The 22,191-nt window shown below is 45.7% G+C and overlaps 1 protein-coding gene across 1 annotated transcript in view; it reads left to right on the plus strand.

Moving 5' to 3' along the window:
* The first annotated feature begins 3,243 nt into the window (after positions 1–3,243).
* Positions 3,244–22,191, plus strand: part of ATP2C2 (ATPase secretory pathway Ca2+ transporting 2) — a 28,760-nt gene continuing 9,812 nt past the window's right edge. Inside the window, exons 1-14 of the mRNA XM_054389509.1 lie at positions 3,244–3,342; positions 10,656–10,766; positions 11,566–11,682; positions 13,465–13,554; positions 13,636–13,671; positions 13,766–13,827; positions 15,389–15,497; positions 15,578–15,727; positions 15,823–15,891; positions 16,692–16,767; positions 16,991–17,057; positions 18,328–18,452; positions 20,680–20,777; positions 21,458–21,559. Coding sequence (XP_054245484.1) covers positions 3,244–3,342; positions 10,656–10,766; positions 11,566–11,682; positions 13,465–13,554; positions 13,636–13,671; positions 13,766–13,827; positions 15,389–15,497; positions 15,578–15,727; positions 15,823–15,891; positions 16,692–16,767; positions 16,991–17,057; positions 18,328–18,452; positions 20,680–20,777; positions 21,458–21,559 — 1,311 coding nt within the window. The remainder of the gene's footprint in view (positions 3,343–10,655; positions 10,767–11,565; positions 11,683–13,464; positions 13,555–13,635; positions 13,672–13,765; positions 13,828–15,388; positions 15,498–15,577; positions 15,728–15,822; positions 15,892–16,691; positions 16,768–16,990; positions 17,058–18,327; positions 18,453–20,679; positions 20,778–21,457; positions 21,560–22,191) is intronic.

Raw genomic sequence — 22,191 nt, forward strand, 5'->3', positions numbered from 1 at the left:
AGGAGCAGCAACCTTTCAGGCTCACGTAATCTGAGACGATTACAGCTGCTAAGATGTTTGGATCTTCGTAACAGGTATGCTCTAATAAAAGCTTTCCCAAATAGCCTCTTTAGAACCGGAGTCTCACCCTGAGCTTTATCATCCAATTAAATAGGAAATACTGGAAAAGCACTGCAATTGGGCTGTGTGTTATGGTTTTGTAGTGGGGAAAATGATATTTTATACCAGGATGAAGAAACACAGGTTGTATTAGTGTTGTTTTCTTTATGTTATAGGCTTGGTTCAGTTTATTCCAACATTTTCCTGAGCCACGAGACAGCAAAATGCATGCATTTTCCATTAGATTTCCTAACAGACAGAAATCCAAAGCAGCAAGAAAATGAAATTTCAGCCCACTCAGCAGTCTGGCAGGATACATGACAAATACTCATCAACAACTACGTTTTCTTTCTGTATTTATTCCATTTCATTGCTGCTAAAATGTAATTTCACATGAGGGGATTGAACAAACATAAAGATGACAGCAATGGCCACGGTCCTGAGCCCAGACAATGCTGTTCCTCAGAGCTGCAGATCTGCTGGATAATAAACCACAATACACCAATTATTGTGGTGAATTGTTATGCTCATCAGCTGGTGTTTCTTCTTTTCTATGTCCTGATTGTCATGGTATTTTTGTTGTACCTCTCACTCTATCATCCTCTCTGCCAGGAGTGCCTCCATGCCAGCCCAGGATGTGGCCTCTTGGCCCATGTCCACATTACATGGATCATAGAATCATTTTGATTGGAAAAGACCTCTAAGATCATCAAGTCCAACTACTGACCTAACACCACCATGGCCATTAAACCATGACCCAAAGTGCCATGTCTAACATGTTGTTTGAACACCTCCAGGGATGGTGACTCCACCCCCTCCCTGGGCAGCCTGTTCCGATGCCTGACCATTCTTTCAGTAAAGAAATTGTTCCTAATACCTGAACTAAACCTACCCTGGCACAACTTGAGGCCATTTCCTCTTGTTCTGTCATTTGGTACTAGGGAGAAGAGGCAGACTCTCGCCTCATTACTACCTCCTTTCATCTAGCTGTAGAGAGCAATGAGGTCTTCTCTCAGCCTTTTCTTCTCCAGAAGATTTGGTTTCCACAAGCAGCAGGCTTTTGCAAAGGGGAGGAAGTTAAATGAGGAAACCATCAGCAAGAGCCTGCTGCTCAATCAGCCGTGTTGTCATCAACGTTCAGCTAACGAGAGCCCTCTCAGGATGGCACAGTCATAGTCCGTGGACACCTTGCATACAGCAGAACCCCAGAATAATACTCAGGGTCCTTGCAGGAAGCAGCTCCCCTTGCTGTATGCCAACCTCATAGATGATGGGTGAGATTCTGGATGAGAAAAGCAGGAACAAAGCCAAGGAAATTCTTTTCCTACTTGCCTAGAGAAGGGGAAGATGTTTTTCACCACTTTTCTATGAGGCAACTCAATGTGATCCCAAGGCTGACTACTACAAACACACTCAGGTGAAGAGAAGAATGTGTTTCCTTGCCAGGTAGTGCCTGGTTTACCATATCAGGACCATGGCAGAGCCAGCTGGACATGCTTCAGCTCCTTAAAACAGCTACAGAAGGAGGGAACCAGCATGTGCAAGCTCAGAGACGTTTTGCCACCTAATTCCCTAATGTTTCATAAGGCCTGAACCTCTCTCTACCCCTGGGATCCTGGGCTGCCTTTGAGCCCTGGCTAAGCACCTTACATAAACCCTGGGCAGGGCCTGGATGTTCCCAAGTGCCCAGCATATGTTTTCCCATGGGAAGAAGGGCTGTTGCAGCAATGCAGAAACTTCCTTCATCTGCCTGATGCAGCCAGTTCAGGTCATTAAGAAAGCGTTTCTCAATCAGGAGCCAAGGGAATTAGGAAGCCCAGCTGTGTTTTACAAGCATCCAGCTATGTGCAGGGTGTTTTGAAGTGGCTTTGCTTTGTCCTCTCTCTGGAAAGCAGCCCCCCTCCACATCACTTCACTGGGACATGGTGTGTTAGCTGTACCTGCTGGCTAAATCATGCTGATGGGGCTTCCCATGGGGCTTATCAGCTTTTGCTGGAGCTGGTGGGACCTGGCAGGTGGATGCAAATAAGCAAGACTGAAATGCTCTATGGGGAAATACCAGTTTGATGGACATTGGCCAGATTTTGAGTACCATAAACTGTCACACAGGTCTTGGCCAGGTGTCCAGTGATCCAGGTGTCACCACTTCTGCTGCTCCAGAGTTGTGAACGTGGGATCTGGATGTCCTAGGAGGAAACTATTCTGCAGGAAATTGCACATAAGTTTTTCCCTGAGTGGGAATGACATTTATTCCCTCAGAGCAGTTTTTACTGTCAAAGGAGAATCTTAATCTCATAGTTTACACCTTAGGGATGATTTAAGCCTAAGTGAACCATGTAGTCATGATGGCTGAGGGAGGATGTACGTGTCCTGAAGCAGAGCAGAGTACCATACTCCCTGACAGGTGGCTATAAATCTTCAGAACAGTTGTACCAGGTTAAGGTTAGCCATATGTTGAGATCCAGCATGAAGGAACATGAAAGCCTGTCTTGGTTTTTTGTGGAGTTTTTGTTGTTTTGGTTTTTTTGTTTGTTTGTTTGTTTTGTTTTGTTTGTTTGTTTGTTTAATAAATGAGCATCACAAATTCACACATTACCGATTTATGTCCTCTCCCTGATGTAAATACTTCTTAATCCCAGCCTTATGCTGACTGGAGCGTTTCTCAAGGAGGATTTCCCCAGCCTGGAAGTTTACAGAGGTTGGGCCGCGTGTGTAACCTGTCTTGTCTCGGCAACCTCCCTCTCTGCCTGCCCGAGATGTGGCACCTGACGATGCTCCTCCCGCAACCGGCTTTCAGAGGGCGGGGGACAAGCCAGAGCTGCAAGACCTCAACCTGCTCTTCGGGTGCCAGCCACGCACACACGTAGGTGCCACCTCACCCTTCTATCAGCCACAGTCTTAAACCCAGACAGGCTTCTCCTGGCAGGGTTTTGTGGGCGAAGCACCTTGCGCCACCTCCGTCCTTGCCTCCCTCCGGCACCTGCGGCCGAAGGCGTGACTTGGCGACAGGTGAGCGCTGCCTGTCCCCGCCTGTCGCCGCAGCCCCGCGCTCGCAGGGCAGTTCCAATCAGCACTGCCGGCAGCGGCTGCGGGTGACCCCGGCCAGGTGCCCCCAGGGGCGCTTCCCACCGCCTCGCAGCGAAGATGGTAGAAGGAGGCTTCGCCAAACTCTTCCAGAAAAGGTCGTTTTTCCGCTTTGCACAGAGATATCAGCCCCTTGGAAGCGGCGAGCCGGAAGAGGAGGTGAGGATTGCCTGTGCCTCTTGCCTGGACCTGCTGAAATAGTTTGTGTGATTTGGGTTAATTTGGGCTACTTTGTCTGCTTTGTCCCACCGGTAACTTGATACTGTTGCCACGGTGCTCTGCGCTCTCCTCTCTCTGCTCCAGTCCTTCCCAGTGCAATAGAGGCCGAGATTAATCTTTGCCAGGCAGCATGCTGAGATGGGGAGACTTGTTTCTGTGCAGTGCTCCCCAGACCTATAGCTCAGGCCAAAGTCCTGGCCAGGAGCGTTGTTTTCTGCAGGGGGGAGATTGGGAATGAACGAAATGCGTGGGAGAGCAGCTGCTGTGTGGGCCATGGGTGCTGCCAGCCTGAGGCTTTCTCCAGTGCTTGCACAAAATGCAAACACTGCCTCAGCAGAAAGGTAAAGGAAGAGCCAGGCTAACCCTGTCCCCTGGTGTCACCACTGGTGGATAGGCTGTGAGCCCCTCGGGCTGGTGCTGCAGTCATACTGGCAACAAATGGCCAAGGAGACCTTTCACTCAGACCTGCAGAAACCAGTCTGAAATAAGGCTTTCTTTTCTTGAACAACGCTGGGGTATGAACATTGATCTTTTTTTCCCCCCTCCTCCCTTCACTGCCTCTTCTCAAGAGTGGCCAGTGGTGGTTTAGGTGACACATTTGCTGTTCTCCTTGTTTTTTCACCACAAACCCTTCAGGCCTGAGATTATCTTACTGTCACATCTGCTCAGCACAGGGGTTTCCATTGCTCAAGCCTCGTTTTCTTCTCCCACATGAAGATCAGTTGGGTGTCCTCCCAAGTAAACCTGATTTCTCTAATCCCTTCAGTAGGCTGGGTTAGCTAGCAAGCACCATCCACACACTTCAAGTTATTCGTGTTCTTTTCCACAGCTGAGGTCTTTTCTCAGGTGTCATTTCAGCTAATCCTCTGCTCTCCTCCGAGTCTCAGCTTTACAGTATGGGGGTTGGTCAGTGCTACAGGGCAAAGTAAATAACATACTGAACTCTTACCCCATGCATTGCATGGTACTATGCAGCTCTACACTGTTTTAATGTGTAGCCCAGAATCCCAGGAAAGGAGGATCTGGATGAGGTTACACCAAGTGTCTGTATCTTGCTTTGATGGTAAGTTGAGAACTCTGATCGTACATAGGCAGGAGGCCACCAGCAATCAGTCTGGTTTGGTTTTTGGCAGTACCATTCCTGTTGTGCCAAAATAAACAATGATACATCTTTGCTTCTGGATTTAAACCTTCCTGTATTTTAGCTGTAGCCTGTGCAGAATGTGATACATTTATAACAGGACAGGGAATTGACCAGCCTTCTGACACAAGCATAGGAAGCAGGAAGCAATGACAACAGGAGCTTGTATCATCAAGAGTATATTTTCAGGTTCTGGCTTAGGCTGGTAAATTACTCATATTCCCACTAGGAATGATATTTTGCTTCTTGAGAATAGCTGCAGAGTACTCTCAGTCTTATAGATCTGAAGTATTTTGGTCAAAGAGTTGTCCTGAGCCATAGAGATGTGAGTCCAGGTGACCTGATGGGACTTAAGCCATGATAAATACACAAACTGTGGGCTTTGAAGGAAAAGTCCCAGCACTGGTAGCTGTGAAGTGATGGCCAGCTCACAGGCTCTGGTCTTATCTGGACAGGGCAGAACAGTTAACTTCCACATCAAAGCACAAGCACAGCCTGTGTCTAGACTCTGCTGTGTAGGGTTTCAGCTCTTTTTCTGCAGTGGCCCATTCAGAATCACAGGGAATGTTTGTGGTGTGATTTGTGTTTTATAAGAACTGTGTGTTTCCTGTGGCAATCTGAAGAGCATCCAAAGACTTTTCTTCTGAGCATCCAAGCATGTGTGTGTGTGCACACATGTATGAGCACACATACCTGTGAGTGCATGTGTGTTTGAAACTGGGAGAAAAAGCCATGGCCTGAATGAGTCACATAGCCTTTACCTTTGGCCAGGCACTAGGGCCATCCCCATAGCACCCAGTGACCCCAATTCATACAGTCCAGGGCAGACATCCTGAGAGACTGCAGCCCTCCACTCCCAATAGTTTTTAATCTAATGAGTTGGGTGGGTTTTGTAACACCACTCAGGACAATCTTTCAATCTTCCTTTATATAGGGAGTTTCCTTAAAGTATTAGGGTTTGGGTTTGGGGGATTTTTTTTGGCATGTGTGGGACTGGTTTGAATGGAGAAGAAGCCCCTTAACTGGGATCTGTGGAGCTGCAGTGGTTGGGTTTTCCTGCAGCAATGCCAATACTATCTTTCAGCTCAAGGGGCTGAAATATTTTAATTTATGTTTTAATTATTAAAAAGAAAAAAAAATCAACCAGGTTTGAGCAGAAGCAAGAGAGCAGTGGGGTGGGGAGAGGGGGATGAGCAGCTGGGGGCAATAAGCCCATGATCTGGGGACTGCCCACCCAGCCTGGGTCTACCCTTTCGTACCCCAGAGAGCAACCCAAAATCCAGGCAATTGTTTTAAAGCAGTTTTCTGGAAAACCCCTGGCTTCTTGAACAATCACAATGTCTATTTTGAGCCTTATATCTGCAAGCTGGGAGACCAGAAGATTTATTTCAGGTAGAAAGTCTGAAATTCTCCTACAGGTGTGAGATGGAGCAAGAAACTGTGCATGAGGAGCAGCAGTTGGTGGGACATGGCTGAGGGCTTGGGTAAGGAAGCCCAGCAAGGCAGCCCCTTGCTTGCAGAGCACTGGTTTGCTCTGGGCTGGTTTCTTCATGCTGTCTGGAGCCCTGAAACACTGCTCCTCTGCCTGCCACGCGCACCAGAATGAGCAGTGCAAAGGGCTTTTGAGGGAATGGTGCATTTATTTATTTAGTAAGGATGAAGAACATACAAGAAGAGAATTTTGGGTTATTAACCTTAGCCTTGAAGGGTTTCTGGTTAGACTAAATAACCCAGCCCACTTCTGTCTGGCTCACATATGTTGGCTTGTCCAAAGTTATCCAAGACAGGAGGAAAAGAATATGCAAAACTTGAGTAAAGGCAGAGGTGGGGAGAATTCTGAGAACTGATCTTTTGGGCTATTTGCCAGAGTATACAGAAAGGGCTTTGCACTCTGCAGAGAGTGCTCCACACCTTCTTCCTTCCCACACGGGCTGCTTGGCACAAGTGATGGATTGTTTCGGGATGAGGGATGAAGAGGCGGCAGTGCAGGTACCAGCAGTGCCAGGCATGCTCTGAGCTTTGCTGGGACAGCTGCTCTGCTCAGCCTCCAGTATTTCCTGATCTTGCAAAACAATAGAAAAACATTTCTTTTTCTTATTAAAAAAAAAAAAAAACTTTTAATTTTCTTTTCTTTTCAGCTGTATGAAGTTGTGCACTCTTGTGCCTGAGTTATGCCTAAAAGATACAGGTTGAAAATGTAAATGGATGGTGCTTTGCAGTGGAAGTAGAAAAGAAGTTAATGCACAGCAAGAATTGTGGTGGAGTTAAATCCAGTTGTCAGATGGTCACAAGTGGTGCTCCCCAGGGCTTAGTTTTGGGACCAGTCTTGTTTTATATCTTTATCAGTGATGTGGATATGAATAACTTTGCAGATGACACTAAGCTGGGAGGGAATCTTGATCTGATATAGGGTTGGAAGGCTCTGCAGAGGGACCTGAACAGTCTGGATCGGTAGGCCAAGGTCAGTTGCATGAGGTTTAACAAAGCCAAGTGCCGGGTCTTGCACTCGGGTTACAACAGTCCCATGAACACTCCAGGCTTAGGGGAGAGTGGCTGGAAAGACATAGGGGTGCTGGTCAACAGCTGGCTGCAGACAAGCCAGCAACGTGCTCAGGTGGCCAACAAGGCCAACAGCATCCTGGCCTTTGTCAGGAATAGTGTGACCAGCAGGACCAGGGAAATGCATGTCCCTCTGTGCTTGGCACTGGTGAGGCCATACCTTGAGTACTGGGCTTAGTTTTGGGACCCTCACTACTAGAAAGATACTAACATGCTGGAATGTGTTCAAAGAAGGGCAATGAAGGAGGGAAAAGGTCTGGAGAACAAATCTTATGGAGTGTGTGAGGGAACTGGGATTGTTCAGCCTACAGCAAAGGAGGCTGAGGAAAGTTTGTCTCTTCCCCCTGGTAACAAGAGATAAAATGAAAGGAAATGCACCAGTAGAGGCTCAGGTTGGATATCAGAAGAAACTCTTCCACTGAAAGAGTTATTAAACACCAGAACAGTCTGCCTATGGTCAAAGCACCTTCCCTAGAGGTGCTTCAAAGATGCAGAGATGTGGTGCTGAGAGACATGGTTTGGTACCAGACCTGGTAGAGATAGATAAGGGTTGGATTTCATGATCTTGAAGGTGTTTTCCAACTGAAACAATTCTATGATTTTAAGTTTTGTGAAGGGGTTTGCCCAGGATCCTGCCTGGTGTCTAGTAGATGTGATGTGGGATGCATCTGGGGGCCAAGGAGCCTCCACACCAGCAGCACATGGCAGAGGAGGTGGGAGATGGGGGTTCACTGCTGCATTTGCAACTGTGCATCACTACAGTAAGGTGGTAGGAAAAGCTGCACTGCATTCATCCAGGGGAAACCACTTACAGGTATAAGCTAATCGAGGCAAATTAATTCATCCCTATAATGCTATGCATTTTGCATCAGCCCCTGCTGCAAGGAGCACGGAGTTTCCAGCAGTTCTATCGATCTGGCTGTGCATAGCTCAAGCACAACCACATACTTTTCTCATCCATTTCCTCCACACCTTTTTGAAGGTAAATATTAGTGATAGAGCTGGGTCCTACCTTCCCTCACTGGCTCTGGGAGACTGGAGGCATGCCACCTCTGTGCCTGGGTCTTCTTCTGTCCTCCAGCTCCTTTAAAATTAAAACTCTTTTGAGGCAAGGCTGTACCTTAGAGTCACAGGATGTGTTGGGTTGGAAGGGACCTTTAAAGATCATCTATTCCAACCCTCCCTGCAGTAATCAGGGACATCTGCAACTAGAGCAGGTTGTTCAGAGGCCCATACAAGCTGACCTGGAATGTCTCCAGGGATGGGGCCTCCACCACCTCCCTGGGCAACCTGTTCCAGTGTTCCACCACCCTCATAGTACAGAACTTCTTCCTTGATACTTGCATGTGTCACCAGCAGCACATAAGAGCTTGTAGAAACTGTGTTAATTAAATCAGCACAGTAATGAACTCAAGGTATGTGTCTGTAACAGTTGTGATGTTTTCTTCCCAGCAAGTCTCTCTCTCTTGAATGAGGAGAGGCTGAGGGAGCTGGGGTTGTTTAGCCTGGAGAAGAGGAGGCTCAGGGGTGACCTCATTGCTGTCTACAATACCTGAAGGGAGGTTGTAGCCAGGAGGGGGTTGGTCTCTTCTCCCAGGCAACCAGCAGCAGAACAAGAGGACACAGTCTCAAGTTGTGCCAGGGGAGGTATAGGCTGGATATTGGGGGGAAGTTCTTCACAGAGAGGGTGATTGCCCATTGGAATGTGCTGCCCAGGGAGGTGGTGGAGTCACCATCCCTGGAGGTGTTCAAGAAAAGACTGGATGAGGCACTTAGTGCCATGGTCTAGTTGATTGGATAGGGCTGGGTGATCGGTTGGACTGGATGAACTTGGAGGTCTCTTCCAACCTGGTTGGAATTCTATGATTCTCTAAGTCCTCCATCTCCTTAGATGCCTGGGTGGCTTTAAGATCTGGCTGTCATCAAAGTTGGAGGAGACTGATGAATTTGTAGAAGCAGGAATAAATCAGTTTTAAAGGTGGAAGGATTTTTCGGTCCCTTCTAGGGATGTCTGCTAAGGAAATATTGAGATAGGGGTGATGTCTGTTGGTAGTACCTTGAAACAGCAGAGATCCTGCAGCTTCTTTGGGCAAAATATGATCACCAGCATAAGGGAAACAGAACAGAAGGAAAAGCCTTGAACATCTTGGGCAAATTTCTGGGGTTGTGGAAAAGTCAGGTTGTGCCTAGGGGAAAAATGGTTTCTAAATGAGCACTGCACAGAACAAGGAATCACAGCAAACTCTTCTGTGTTTACTCCAGGAGCAGGTCAGTATCTCGTATGGTAGCAGCTATCCTGTGGGACAGGGACCAGTGATAAATGGGGACTGCAACACATGGAAGTGGCCAAAGTTTGTTGGTTGTTTTTGTTTGTTTGTTTTTCTAAGTAGCAGGGCTTAGGGATGCTCCTGTCATTTGCTGCAAGCTCTCCAGAAGCCACAAAGCAGAATCCAAATTTTGTGTACCAGCACAGCAAACAGCCAAAAGGATTCTCTGCATTCATCCTGACTCTTGGATTGCAAAACATTGGATGTTCTTGGAAACCTCCTTGAATACTCATAAAAGGGCTCATTTTTCATATACCACTTCTGGCACCTCTAAAGTCCTCCAAACCCTTGCTCAGATACTGATGAGCCAGATCTGAGCTCCAGGTGCTGGTACTGGAGAGCCAGTGCCAAATTCCTCCCCCGCTGCTGAGTGAGAGCTGGCCGTGGGGCTGAGCACCAGGCTCTCTCAGGATCCTTCTCATAATGAGCACCCACCCTTGTGCTTCATGAATGAAGGTGAATGGGAGTGGATTTTTCTGTCCCTTGGGAAGGGTGAGGTTTCTTCTTCTCCATGCAATAGTGGTCACACTGCCTCTGTCCTGTGCCTGGCTGAGATTTCAGAGGGTGCTGGTGCGCTGGGAAGACTGCTTTGGAAAGGGAGATGAGGGATCTCCAAAGGGAAGAGAAGTGGGGGTGCTGAGTCATTTGGTGCAGCCCTTGAGTTGCCTGGATGGAGAAAGAAAAGTTGTTTGCCCTGCTCAGAAGTGTTTGTAAAACTGTCTTGCAGGAAAACAGATATGGAGATGAGAGAAAGGAGACTTTTGCTTTCTCCCACTGGCTCAAAGATCTTTCCACCTCACATTTTCTGTTCATTTCTTACGTTTTTAACAAGGGCAAAGGTTTTAACTTACTCTGAGCATTGAGCATAGGGTGGGCTGTGAGACACTGGCACAGAAGAATGCTCATGTTGGGCATGATATCTACAAGCAGCAGGCCTGGCACAATTTTCTGACCACAGTCATGCAATTAGCTTCTCTTTTTGATAATCCAGCTCCTAACAGCCTTTCTTCCACTGCAGGGATGTGCACCTGTCTTTGAGGCTGTAATGAGGATTAATTAGTGAGTGGTGTGAAGGGCTGTGATTTAGGGAGTGTTTGAGCTAACAGCGAGGTCACAGTTGGTGAGGTGAGGGAAGGGAATGGGATTAAGGGAAGCAGCAGAGAGATGATGAAATGCCTTCATTAACTGTGCTCCCACCTAACAATTGCTTTATCTGTTTTACTCAGACCCATGAGGAGTGTGAGCTGAAAATAATCGAGCAGGAGAAGGAGGTGACAGTTCTGCCCCCCAAAGAGGCATGTAAATGCCATAAAGAAGACTTGGCAAAAGCTTTAAAGGTAAGGGGTTTAGAGGTTTTGTGAACAGAGCAATGTGGTCTGTGTCATCTGACTGTGGGAAGAGACCAAGCAGCAAAATTTGCCTTAGGTTTCACATGCAAACTTCTAGAGTGCCCAATTCCTCTGCCTTCATGTGGGATGAATCCTTGTGTTGGCTGTGTTGGAGGCTCAGCATTGGGCATTGTGCTTCATTTTGTCCTAGGGCTGGACTTCACTGGACTGGGTGGCTCTGTGAGCTGCAGCTGAAAGAATTCCATTGTCCAGCCTGGTAAAGAAGCTCTCCAGTGCTCTGCCAAAGCTGCCAGAGGAGCCCCAGGATATTTTGCTAAGGATTATTATTTGCTAACTAATAAATCAGCAATAAATCTGACATTGTTATTTTTTTTTTTTTAAATCCAGTCAAAATAGATTTTATTCCTTCTCCATTTCTTCTCTTTGAATGCTGTCAGGATATTTTTATCTTTTCTTTAACTGCACAGTGAAACAAGAAATCAATTCTTTACTATTTTAGATTTCTTATTTGTCATCTATTGTGCAATTTCTCACCCATGGGAATACGTTCTGAGTTTTGGGGTTTTGTTTGTTTGGGGTTTTTTTTGTTAACTTGTACTCCATTACATTATGGATTTCTGTGATGGTAAAGTTTTGTAGTTTAACAAACATACCTAAACAGAAAAACAGAATATAGATTTCTTTCATTTGTATGGAGGGCCAAACTATGAACCTCTTACAGAAGCTTTCTGTAAGTGTTCAACAATATGTAACAATGGATTTTTTTTTTTTTTTTATTTCCCTCTAGGTGGATTTGCAAACTGGACTTTCTGAGGTTTCTGTGCTACAACGCAGGTCAAAACATGGCTGGAATGAGTTTTCAGTAGAGAATACAGAACCCATATGGAAGAAATATCTAGACCAGGTAAGGATCTTCTGCACAGATTCTCATTTCCTGGTAAAAAACCACGGGCTGGGTTGGCCTGAATGTGTCTCTGCATCGAAATAATCAGAGTTTCTACATCCACAAATTCAGCCTTGGAACAGGCTGTGTCCTGGACACCAACTGTCCATTCTCTGGGGAAAGCTATTGTGAGATTGAGATGTGGGGTCACTTCCTATGAAGATAACATCTTAAAATAAAAATAAACCCTTTTATCTCTACACAGTCCACAAATCAAAAGCCTAGATCAGTGACCTGATTTCTGCAGCGTATTTATTCCCTTTAAAGCAAGTGATAAAATCATGAAAGGCTTGAGGAAAACCAATAGTAGCTGAAAGCCACTCTGATTGCAGTTAACCCAGTGAAGGAAAACCCTAAACCTCCAGCAAAAGCAGAGGCAGTTGTAGGGCTGGGGTGAGTGTTAGTGTCTCCACCAGTAACAGTCAGATCCATGCATGGTGGCAGGTGCTATAAAGAGCTACAATTTCAAGCCAGTTGCCCCAAAATGCTGGGTAGAAGTTGGTGTTTCCTATCTCTTTTATTCCCTAGCTGAGTTTTTCTTGAGCTTTGCTTTTGTTAACTGGTTCTCATCAGTATTAATGCATCTTTCCCCTATCTTTACAGCTTTTAATTAAACAAGAAAACTCTTTTTATTTTTTATTTTCCACTAGCAATTTGATTGATTTTATTCTCGCTTAGCTGGATCATGAAGATTTTACTTGCTTTGAAAGACTTTATTTCATGGGTCATGCCTTTTTTCCTAGGTGATCAATAGTCTTTAAGTACTCTCAAACCACTTTGTGATGATTACAGAGATTCTATTATTCATAACAAAGTGAGATGGTGCTCTTTTTTGCTCATCTTTAACAAGCTGTGTCTCCTATGGGGACACCAAACAAACTCTTCAGTACATCTCTGATTCTTCTGCAACCTGTCACTCTCTCTGGAGTTGCTGCCTGCAGTCCCACACCATCCACAGCTCTGCACTTGAGCACTGTGCCTCAGCCACTTAATGTGGCTCCTTCAGGCTGCTATTTTTGTAAAATCTTCCCTTCAGCCCAGTCTCTCCAAAGAGAAACAAAGGAGACTTCACCTTTAGCTTTAGCCAGGAACAAATTTAAAACTTTGGCTTTCCTACTGTGCATCACCATGCTCCTGCTACCCAACCCAGGCAGTCTGGCCTTTACTTAAATCTCTTTCATCAATTCCCACATTAACTAAACAGAACTGTAACTAGCTCAAGTAAGAAAAAGATCCTTCTGTGGTTAAAAGTGAAAACATTGAGGACCTGACTCCTACAGCACTGGGTCCAATGCAGAGTTTAGCAGATTTATAAAGGAAAAAAAAAAAAGAAAGAAAGAAAAGGTTTTCTGGTTTCAAATTCTAAGAAGAAAAGCAATATTTTGTTTGTACCTTTCATGCTTCCAAAGTGCTTTCTGAGTCATCCCTGTGCTGAACGCCTGCAAAGGTTGGCCTGGCCTGTGCAAGCAGGGGAAAAGAGAAAAAAATCCATGTCTCTTGGTGTGACCTTGTCCTGCTGGTCTCTGATACTGTCCATCTCCTGTATGGGTGCAGACTTCGGTATCATCCTGACCACAAGTGCTGAACCACCTGTGTCTAGGCAGCATGATGCTGCTGTCACAAGCAAGGAGGGTCCATGCAGCAAAGCCCCATGGCCAATCCTTTCTGATGAGATCTGGGGCCAGCTCAGCTTCAGCAGCTCCATCTTTAACTTCATATTGCACCTTGGTTTTCTTTTCTCAGTTTAAAAATCCCCTCATTCTCCTGCTGCTGGCTTCTGCTTTGGTGAGTGTCATCACAAAAGAGTATGAGGACGCCGCGAGCATCACCATGGTAGGTGGTAGCCCTCCAGCAACCCAACCCTCACTCTCTGAAGCCGTTGTGCCCACCCCTGTAATGCCTCTTTGTCTGCAGGCAGTGCTCATCGTGGTCACCGTGGCCTTCATCCAGGTGCGTCTACCGGGGCTCAGCTCCATAGCCAGGGCTGTCAGGAGCAAACCTCCTCAGCAGTAACTTGGCTTTCCTCTCCTTTCTCATTTCAAAGGAATATCGCTCAGAGAAATCTCTGGAGGAACTGAACAAGCTGGTGCCCCCTGAATGCAACTGGTGAGACATGCCTGCTTCAGTGGGGTTTAGCAGGGTTTGGGCTGTGGGGGCAGAACCAACCCAAGAAGAAAATTGCTTGACATTTACATGGGTGGCACCATGTGCAGGTGCAGCTGTAAGGTACAGTGAAAGGGGATGAAATAACTGGATTTTTAAAGTAGCCCCCACCATGAGGAATTAAATGCTGAAACAGGAAGGTCCCAGAAATGTCCTGCTTCATGCACCACATAAGGATTCCTGCAGCTTCCTGTGTGTAACAGATTGATAGAACGTGTTGGGTTGGAAGGAACCTCTAAAGGTCATCTAGTCCAACCTCCTGCAGTCAGCAGGGACATCTGCAACTAGAGCAGGTTGCTCAGAGCCCCAAACAACCTGACCTGCATGGATGGGGCATCTATCACTTCTCTGGGCAACCTGGGCCAGTGTCTTACCACCCTCAGCACAAAAAAATTCTCTCTTAGATCTAGTCTAAATCTCCCTCATTTAGTTTTAAACCGTCAATCCTTGTCCTGTTGCAAAAGGCCCTGCTAAATAATCTGTCCTCAGCTTTCTCACTGGTCTCTATGTACCAAAAACCCACAGGAAGGTTTTCCCAGAGCCTTCTCCAGGCTGAACAACCCCACCTCTCTTAACCTCTCCTCACAGCAGAGGAGTTGCAGCCCTGAAGTTACTGCACAAAAAACTTGACCTGCATGATTTTTTTTGGCTTTAGGGTATTTTTACCCCTGTGACATTGGCACCAAATGGTTTATGAGCAGAGGTGCACGTGGGCAGGATCTCCTCACCCACACACACACCAGTTGCTGTATGTGGGTGCTGAGCATGTGCCCCCCAGGGGTTTTGATGCAGACTGGCTGCATGTGAGTGCATCCTGTGGGGCAGCTGTGGAGTGTATCAGATCCCACTTCCCTGGCTGCTTTGATGTTCCTATCAGCACTTTAGAGCACAAGAAACACTTTTCCTATTTATGGCTTGGCAAATCAGTTTTGTCATGGCCAACACAAATAACCTGTGAGGCTCAGAGAAACTTTGCTCTGCAGAAGCAGCATGGGGTTTGTGTCTGGTCCAAAGTTCACTCAGGTTTGGATCTTACAGACACCACTATTTGCTCTTTATTTGTGGTATAAAACCATAAGCACTAACCATCCAAGGCTGTACTTTTAATACAATAATAAAATGCCAGCAGTAATCCTGCCTTTAAAAATTGGATTTTTTTTTTTTTTTAGGTTAAAGTATCTGTATTTCATTATTGAAAGCATGAGCCACAGGAAAGCATACCTGGTTACTCTTATCTACTGTATAAGTCCTGTTTAAGACACTTATTGCTGGAATGAAGGTTTTCTGTAACTCAGCCATCTCTTTGTGAATTAAAACTGAGCCCAAACTGAACATAAAAATCTTCAGAATGATGAGGAGAGATGGTTATGTTCTTATTTACATTGGAAGCTGTTTGGGACAGGGAAGTTTTGCTTTCTTGCAAGCCACATTCCCAGGGCTGCAGAAGAAATATAAACCTCACAGCCTGGTTTTCTTTCTTCTTTTTTCCATTTGTCTCATGTAGCCTGAGGGAAGGAAAACTGCAGCACCTTCTAGCACGAGAGCTTGTGCCTGGAGATATCATATACCTGTCTGTGGGTGACAGAGTTCCTGCAGACCTCAGGCTGATAGAGGTAAATACAGCTGTCTGTACAGGAGCCTCTTCTGGAAATTTCTTGTCTTAACAGTACCAGAAACATGCCTTTTTAATTAGGTTACAGATCTGCTGGTGGATGAATCCAGTTTCACTGGAGAAGCTGAGCCCTGCAACAAGACTGACAGTGTCTTACTGGAAGCCAGAGACATAACCACGCTGAGCAATATTGTATTCATGGGGACGCTGGTGCGATATGGGAAGGGGAAAGTGAGTCCTGTCAGCCTCAGTCCTCTCCTCAACATTAATTACAGGATGTCTACATTTTTTCATTTTCCTCACTTCCCCCCCTCTCTCCTTTTCAGGGCATAGTGATTGGGACAGGTGAAAATTCACAGTTTGGAGAGGTGTTCAAAATGATGCAAGCTGAAGAGGTAAAGAGTCTTTCTGGAGGTGGTGGATGTTCTGGATGAAAGATTGTGAGAAGCAGCAATTCCAAGAGCTTATGCACTGGGTTCATTTCTGTTTCTGCTACAAAACATCTGTGCAACTGAGGGACAACAAATTGCTGTAGCCAGAAAAAAAAAAAGTTCTAAGCAGGATTTAGGCTTCTAAACCCAGAGCTGTGATGCTCAGCTTGTGTCTAACTTGGTAGTCACCAAAACAGTGTTTTCTTCTTCCCCTCTGCCTACTTTGCATTACCTATATAAAATTTTACTTCTACACAAGCCAAAATTTCAGGGGCCAGAGCGAAGACAGGTGGGGGGGCACCAGTTAACTCTTGATTCATTCATATAAGAAATGACAGCAAAGCATAAATAGCTGCTTCTGGGTAATGTGTGCAAAGCCTCTGGGACAGGGATGGGGGTCCGGACTTTGTAGCTCACTCCCAGAAGCTTTGCAAAAACATTATCCAGCCCTGGACTCAATTGCTAAGGTTCTTCTTCAATTTAGCCCTAAGCCTACCTCTGCCTTTGCTTCCAAGCTATAACTGAATAGAATTCTTCTTTCTCCCACTTTTATCCTGCCTTAACTGCACTGAGGCAGAGAGACTCTCGCTGTGGGACAGATGCCACTGGGGGTTGGGGTAGGTAAACACTGAGGTGTATCAGACAGCTGTAGGGACTGCAGGAATGATAACCAGGGCAGTGTGGGACAATTGTTCTGGGCTGACCAACATCTTCTCATCATAATTAACAAGTAAAGAAACCCAGATACTCTCTACTGTTTCCAGACTCCCAAAACACCTCTGCAGAAAAGCATGGACAGACTGGGGAAGCAACTCACTCTTTTCTCCTTTGGCATAATCGGTGAGTTGAACACAATGCTTGTGTGTGCATGGTCAGCTGTGAATGCCCTCTCTGCTTCCAAAAGGAGCTGCTGAGTTACTTGGACTTTGAGGGTTCAAGCAGAGGTGTCTCAGAGAGAAATTTGGGGGATTCATTGAACAGTTGAGTCCCCAACAACAGCTAATGCAGGTTAAAGATTTATGAATGTCTTGGAGATTTTTAATCAGATGATTTTCCCCTCCAGGCTTAATAATGCTCATTGGCTGGTTACAAGGGAAGTACCTCCTCAGCATGTTTACCATTGGAGTCAGGTGAGACCTTGGGGGAAAAGGGGGGTCGGGCATGTGTGCTCCTTTCTCTTTGATTTCTAACGAAACACATCCCAGAGCATTCCCTGTTCAACACAATGGTCGTATCACAAAAGAGAAGCTGAGCAAGACTGGTCATAAATACACATTGTTCTCACGCTGGTGACATTAATGTGAGCTTTACAACAGAGATTAGGAGGGGGGAAAATAAAAACTTTGAGGTTTTATTTGATTTTGGCTTGGAAAAGGGTGTTTTGAAAATCTTTACTGGCATTTCTACCTCATCCTGCTGTGAATGTCTTTTCCTATCTGTACTATGAAATTAGTGGGAGTGTAGCAAAGGCAAATATTACTCTTTGCTCTTCATACTGGATGTATGTGTCAAGATAGGAATGCACTCTATGCAGCATAAAAAAGCATGGTCAGCCTCCTAACCAAACATAATAAACCATGTGTTTTCACTGGTACCCATAAAACCTGTTGCTTGGTGTTGTCATGGCTCTAAAATCAATCCTTAAAAGAAAAAAAAATTAAAAAGCATTCTGTGGAAACAAGACCAAAATTATGGATGAGAAGACCACAGAGAAGCCAAAGTGGCTCAGCACCTACCCTTCTGTCTGCTGGGAGGGGATATGGTGGCAAAGAAAAGTGGTTAGGCCTGAGTTTTGGAGAGCAGCCTCTGGCTTTGAAAAACCTCCTTGAGATCTTGTTACATATACCTGGAAATGTTCAGAGTCACCCAAGGAATAACTAAAGAACAGATACAGACTGTGTCTGGATTTTTCTGGCATGTCAGGTGTTGCAGGTTTTGATGTTGCTCTGATTCAGTGTGTGCAGCATGGGGGCAACTGGGGAGATGATTCTGTCCCACCATAGCTCCTACTTACATGTAAGAGAGAAGATGAGGGGCTCTGTGTGGCGAGGAGCCAGTAGCTAACGTGAGAGCCATGGTGCCAAGGAACATTGAACTTCCATCCTCAGCAAGTTAAGTAAATGAAATGAAATCCAACCCCCTAAATCCCTGCTTAGCCAGAAATTAATACTCTTTGGCATTAAAAAGCAATTGCTCTGTCAAAAATCATCCAGAGAAAGGCTGAAGGGTTGGATAAATGCTCTGCTTTTGAGTGTGCCGAGAGTCCCAGCAGTGAGCACTGCCATTCAGCTATGTCCAAGTAGGAAAACTCCCCCCATGGAAATGTTCCTTTGGCATGTCTTCGTTGGTACTTGTGGTTTGAGCCCCGTGTTGAAGCTGTTGTACCTCTGCTGTCCCCAGCCTGGCGGTGGCTGCCATCCCAGAGGGCCTCCCCATCGTGGTCACCGTAACGCTGGTGCTGGGCGTTCTCCGGATGGCCAAGAAAAGAGTGATTGTGAAGAAGCTGCCCATAGTAGAAACCTTAGGTAAGGCTGCAGGAGGGTGACACAGCTTGGGCATCTCCCAGGCTTCAAAATCTTAACCCAATGGCAATGGGCTGGCCAAGCCAGCCTTGCTCTGATTAAAAAATGAATACATTTGGAATGTGCTTCCTAGGCCAGAGCAACCCCCTCAGACATAAATATACTTTCTACCCTGTGTTTCTCACCCTTTTTCCTTATTTTAGTGATATTAACACTGGCAGTCACGAGGAATGGTGCACTCCAATCCATAGCATTGGGCCATGGGAAGCAGAGTCTCTGCTCTGTAGTCATATGTGCCCTGCTCAGCTTGAAGGTTGGTTTCTACTTCCCCCTCATTCTGTGGGGTCATCCTGCAAGTCCGTCCAGTCCACTTCTTCAGTGTCTAGCTAAAAAATTTTGCAGCCCCTCAAGTCAAGCCTGGTGGCATAAAAAAAGCCATCTGTCCTTCTGTAGCCTGTGTGGCCATCTCCCAGATATCCAGAGAGTCACGGAAACCAGGAGGAGCTTGAGAAGGCGTCCAGCCTATCCTTACAAGTGCAGGGCAGAAGGAACTGCAAGGAAACCTTTCTTCTGCTTTCATCTATCTTTAAATTGGTCCTCATCCCCAGGTCACTGTATTCCAGGCTTTGCCCCACTGACCTTGGCCAGTCTGGCCATTGTATGAAGGAGAAGTGATGTTGTGCACTTAGCACCACTCATTGAAAAGCACATAAAATGCCAGCCTGGCCTGTGCAGCTGCAAATACCTGCTGCACAGACAGATCCTTCAGCTGAAATCTCTTCTTTGGTAATGCTGCTATTGTTTGAGCTGCCCTTGTTTGTTCTGCAGCTAAGTAATCTTATCACCCTTATTTTATTATATCTGCCCTGACCCAGGACATCTGAAACTGCTTTATCTCGTGAAGAATTCTGTTCTGGTAGGGTTATGCCCAAACAGGTGTAACTGCCAGGTGCCTGAGTGCTCTGCAAGACAGCCTGAGCACAGCAAAACCTGCCCTGCCCTGCACATTAACTGTGCCATGTCTGTTAAACCTCTGCAAAGGAGAAAAAGAATCCTTCTTTTCTTATTTGGTTGTTTAATTGTCTGTAACTGAAAATAGTCAAGGTGATGGCTTTGGCTTTGTGCTAATCCTTCAAAAAATAATTAATGTACTCGCACTCCGATCTGCTTTATTGGCTCCAGGCTTTTACCTGGTGGTCATCATGCTCATAAGGTCTGTGCCTAAACTGTGTGCTCATCCCTAGAGACAAGGAAGATGGAAGGGAGCTGGCATCTGATTCTGCTTTGCATTAAAGTATTTTTTCCCTTCCTAGGGAATGGAAATCACTGAATGTGGTGACTCTGCTAATTGACTCCTTTGTTGCATTGTGGTGCAAATGGGCCTTGGAAGAGATGTGCTTCAGTGCAGCAGGACTGCCACTGAGCAGAGCACGTGTTGGGTAGCTTCTGCTCTTAGTTGTGAATTTTTAAGTTTGGATTTTTTTTTTTTTTTTTTTGTAACGGTCTTTAACACATCTTTACCCTCACAGTCCCTTGGAGGGGCTAGGAAGGGCTGTTATTCCTGATTTAGGGAAGCAAGGGTTAAATGGCCCACCCGAGGGAGCATGTGGCAGAGTGGGAACTTGATATGTCCTTTTGGAATACAACAACTGCTCTGTTGTGTGAGAGTGCAGCTCAGGAGCATTGATCAGCTTCCTGGAGAGCAGTGCCCTCTCTAACTGTCTGCCATATGATCCTGCAGGCACTGCAGCTCTCCTCACAGAATCATAGAATCGTTTCAGTTGGAAAAGCCTCTTGGATCATCAAGTCCAACCATCAGCCCAACACCACCATACCCACTAAACCATGTCCCAGAGTGCCATGTCTATATGTGGTTGTTTTTAACACCTCTAGGGATGGTGGCTCTACCACCTCCCTGAGCACCCTCTTCCAGTGCCTGACCACTCTTTCAGTAAAGGAATTTTTACTAATATCCAAGCTAAACCTCCACTGATACAACTTCTTGTCTCTGACCACATCTCACATCCAAATTATGCGCACTCAGATCCTTTCCTTGCAATACCCTCTTAGGAAATCCATCCATTTCTTGGTGTTTTCTCCCTTTCCTCACTGCTTCAGTTTGAGGACCGTTAGAGAAACATGTTCTTCCTCTTCTGGAGGCCTGAATCTCATTTTTGGGGTGTATTATTTACTAGTTCTGATAAGAAAACCCTAAACTTTCCCTCATCAGGTTGCTGCAATGTCATCTGCTCAGATAAGACAGGCACTCTGACAGCCAACAAGATGACAGTGACTCGACTGGTGACCTCAGATGGGTTCCAGGCAGAGGTATGGCCAAGGTGGTAATATGGACCTTCCTGCTCAAGCTCAGATGGGTTGATTTGCTTTAGTTCAGTTTGGCCCAGATGAAGGAGTCAGTTTCTTGCACATCACTGGTTGTGTCAAAGAAAAGGGCTTTTGCAGAGCTGGTGACTGGCAGAGGTGGGGCTGGCTGTACAAAAGCTGCTGAGATGCCATAAAGATGTTCATTGACACCATTTGCTCTTCTCTAGAATTACTATAAATAGTGAAACCTGCCACTGACCCTTGAGGGCCCATCTTCTGTAGAAATGTGTATTTTATGAGTGACCTGCTCCTTCTGCTTGGTTCGTTTACCTGTGTGCAAAGTGGGTGAAAAATGCAAGCACGCAGAATGTCAGGCAGTGAAGAGACAGGGCAGTCATCAGGAGGGTAAAACCAGTCAGCTCACTGCTCATGAAGGGCTGGATCTCTCAGCTGAGCTGCAAGAGACTTCTGAACTTGTGGTGAAGAAGCTCTGGTTCTTTTTGTTCCTATCCAGCTATTGTAACGTTATGCTTCCCCTGCCAGCCTTTCCTCTAAGTGCTGCTTTGAGCTAGAAAGGTGAATTCCAGTACCCCTTAAAAATCAGAAACCTCCCTAAGTGCAGCTCGTAGTGTAGTCCTGCCTGGCACTGGGAAAACTGCTCTTTCTGTCTCTCCCTTCCTCAGGTCAGTGGGGTGGGCTACAATGGAGATGGAAATGTTTATCTTCTGCCATCAAAGGAGGTTCTTAAAGAATTCTCCAACATCTCAGTTGGGAAACTAGTGGAGGTAAGTATGAATTATGAACCCACTGGTCCTATTTACATTACTTTTCATTTGCACAGATCACTTTGGGTAATGGGTGGGGAGAAAAAAAGCCACTTTTTTAACCCTAAAGTGAATGTTTTGGTAGAATTCTGAGTATTTGTGATACAGTACCTGAAACTTGTGGGTGAAATGTAGTAGCATAAGGCATGCAGGGAGAAAGCAGAGTCATCAGTTTAAAGTGTTAATGACATTTGGGATAAAAATACAATTCTGGCAGAAGAGAGACTGATTAATTTTATCTTTTTTTTTTTTTAGGTTTTTCATATGAACAGATTCTAGACTTTATCTACATGATCAATTTATAAATGTATTGTGGTGGTCTCTGGGTTTTGTTAGCATTAAGTAACATCTTGCACATTCAGCTGCAGACTAAAGTGAAGTGTTTGGTAGTGAAATTATCTGAGCTGGAATCTCAAATTTAGATTTTCTTTTATTCATACTCTATGTTAGAAGCCATAGTAGGAGGGACCAAGTTTTCATTCTCGTGATTTCTCAAGCTCATTAGATTATATGGAATGTTTTACTTGATGCACAAGAGCCTCTCAAGAGATGCTGCTATTGGCACATGACTGCTTTCATTCTCCAGCCTGTCA

The sequence above is a fragment of the Indicator indicator genome, chromosome 19, assembly GCF_027791375.1.
Source record: "Indicator indicator isolate 239-I01 chromosome 19, UM_Iind_1.1, whole genome shotgun sequence".
Taxonomy (NCBI): Eukaryota; Metazoa; Chordata; class Aves; order Piciformes; family Indicatoridae; genus Indicator; species Indicator indicator.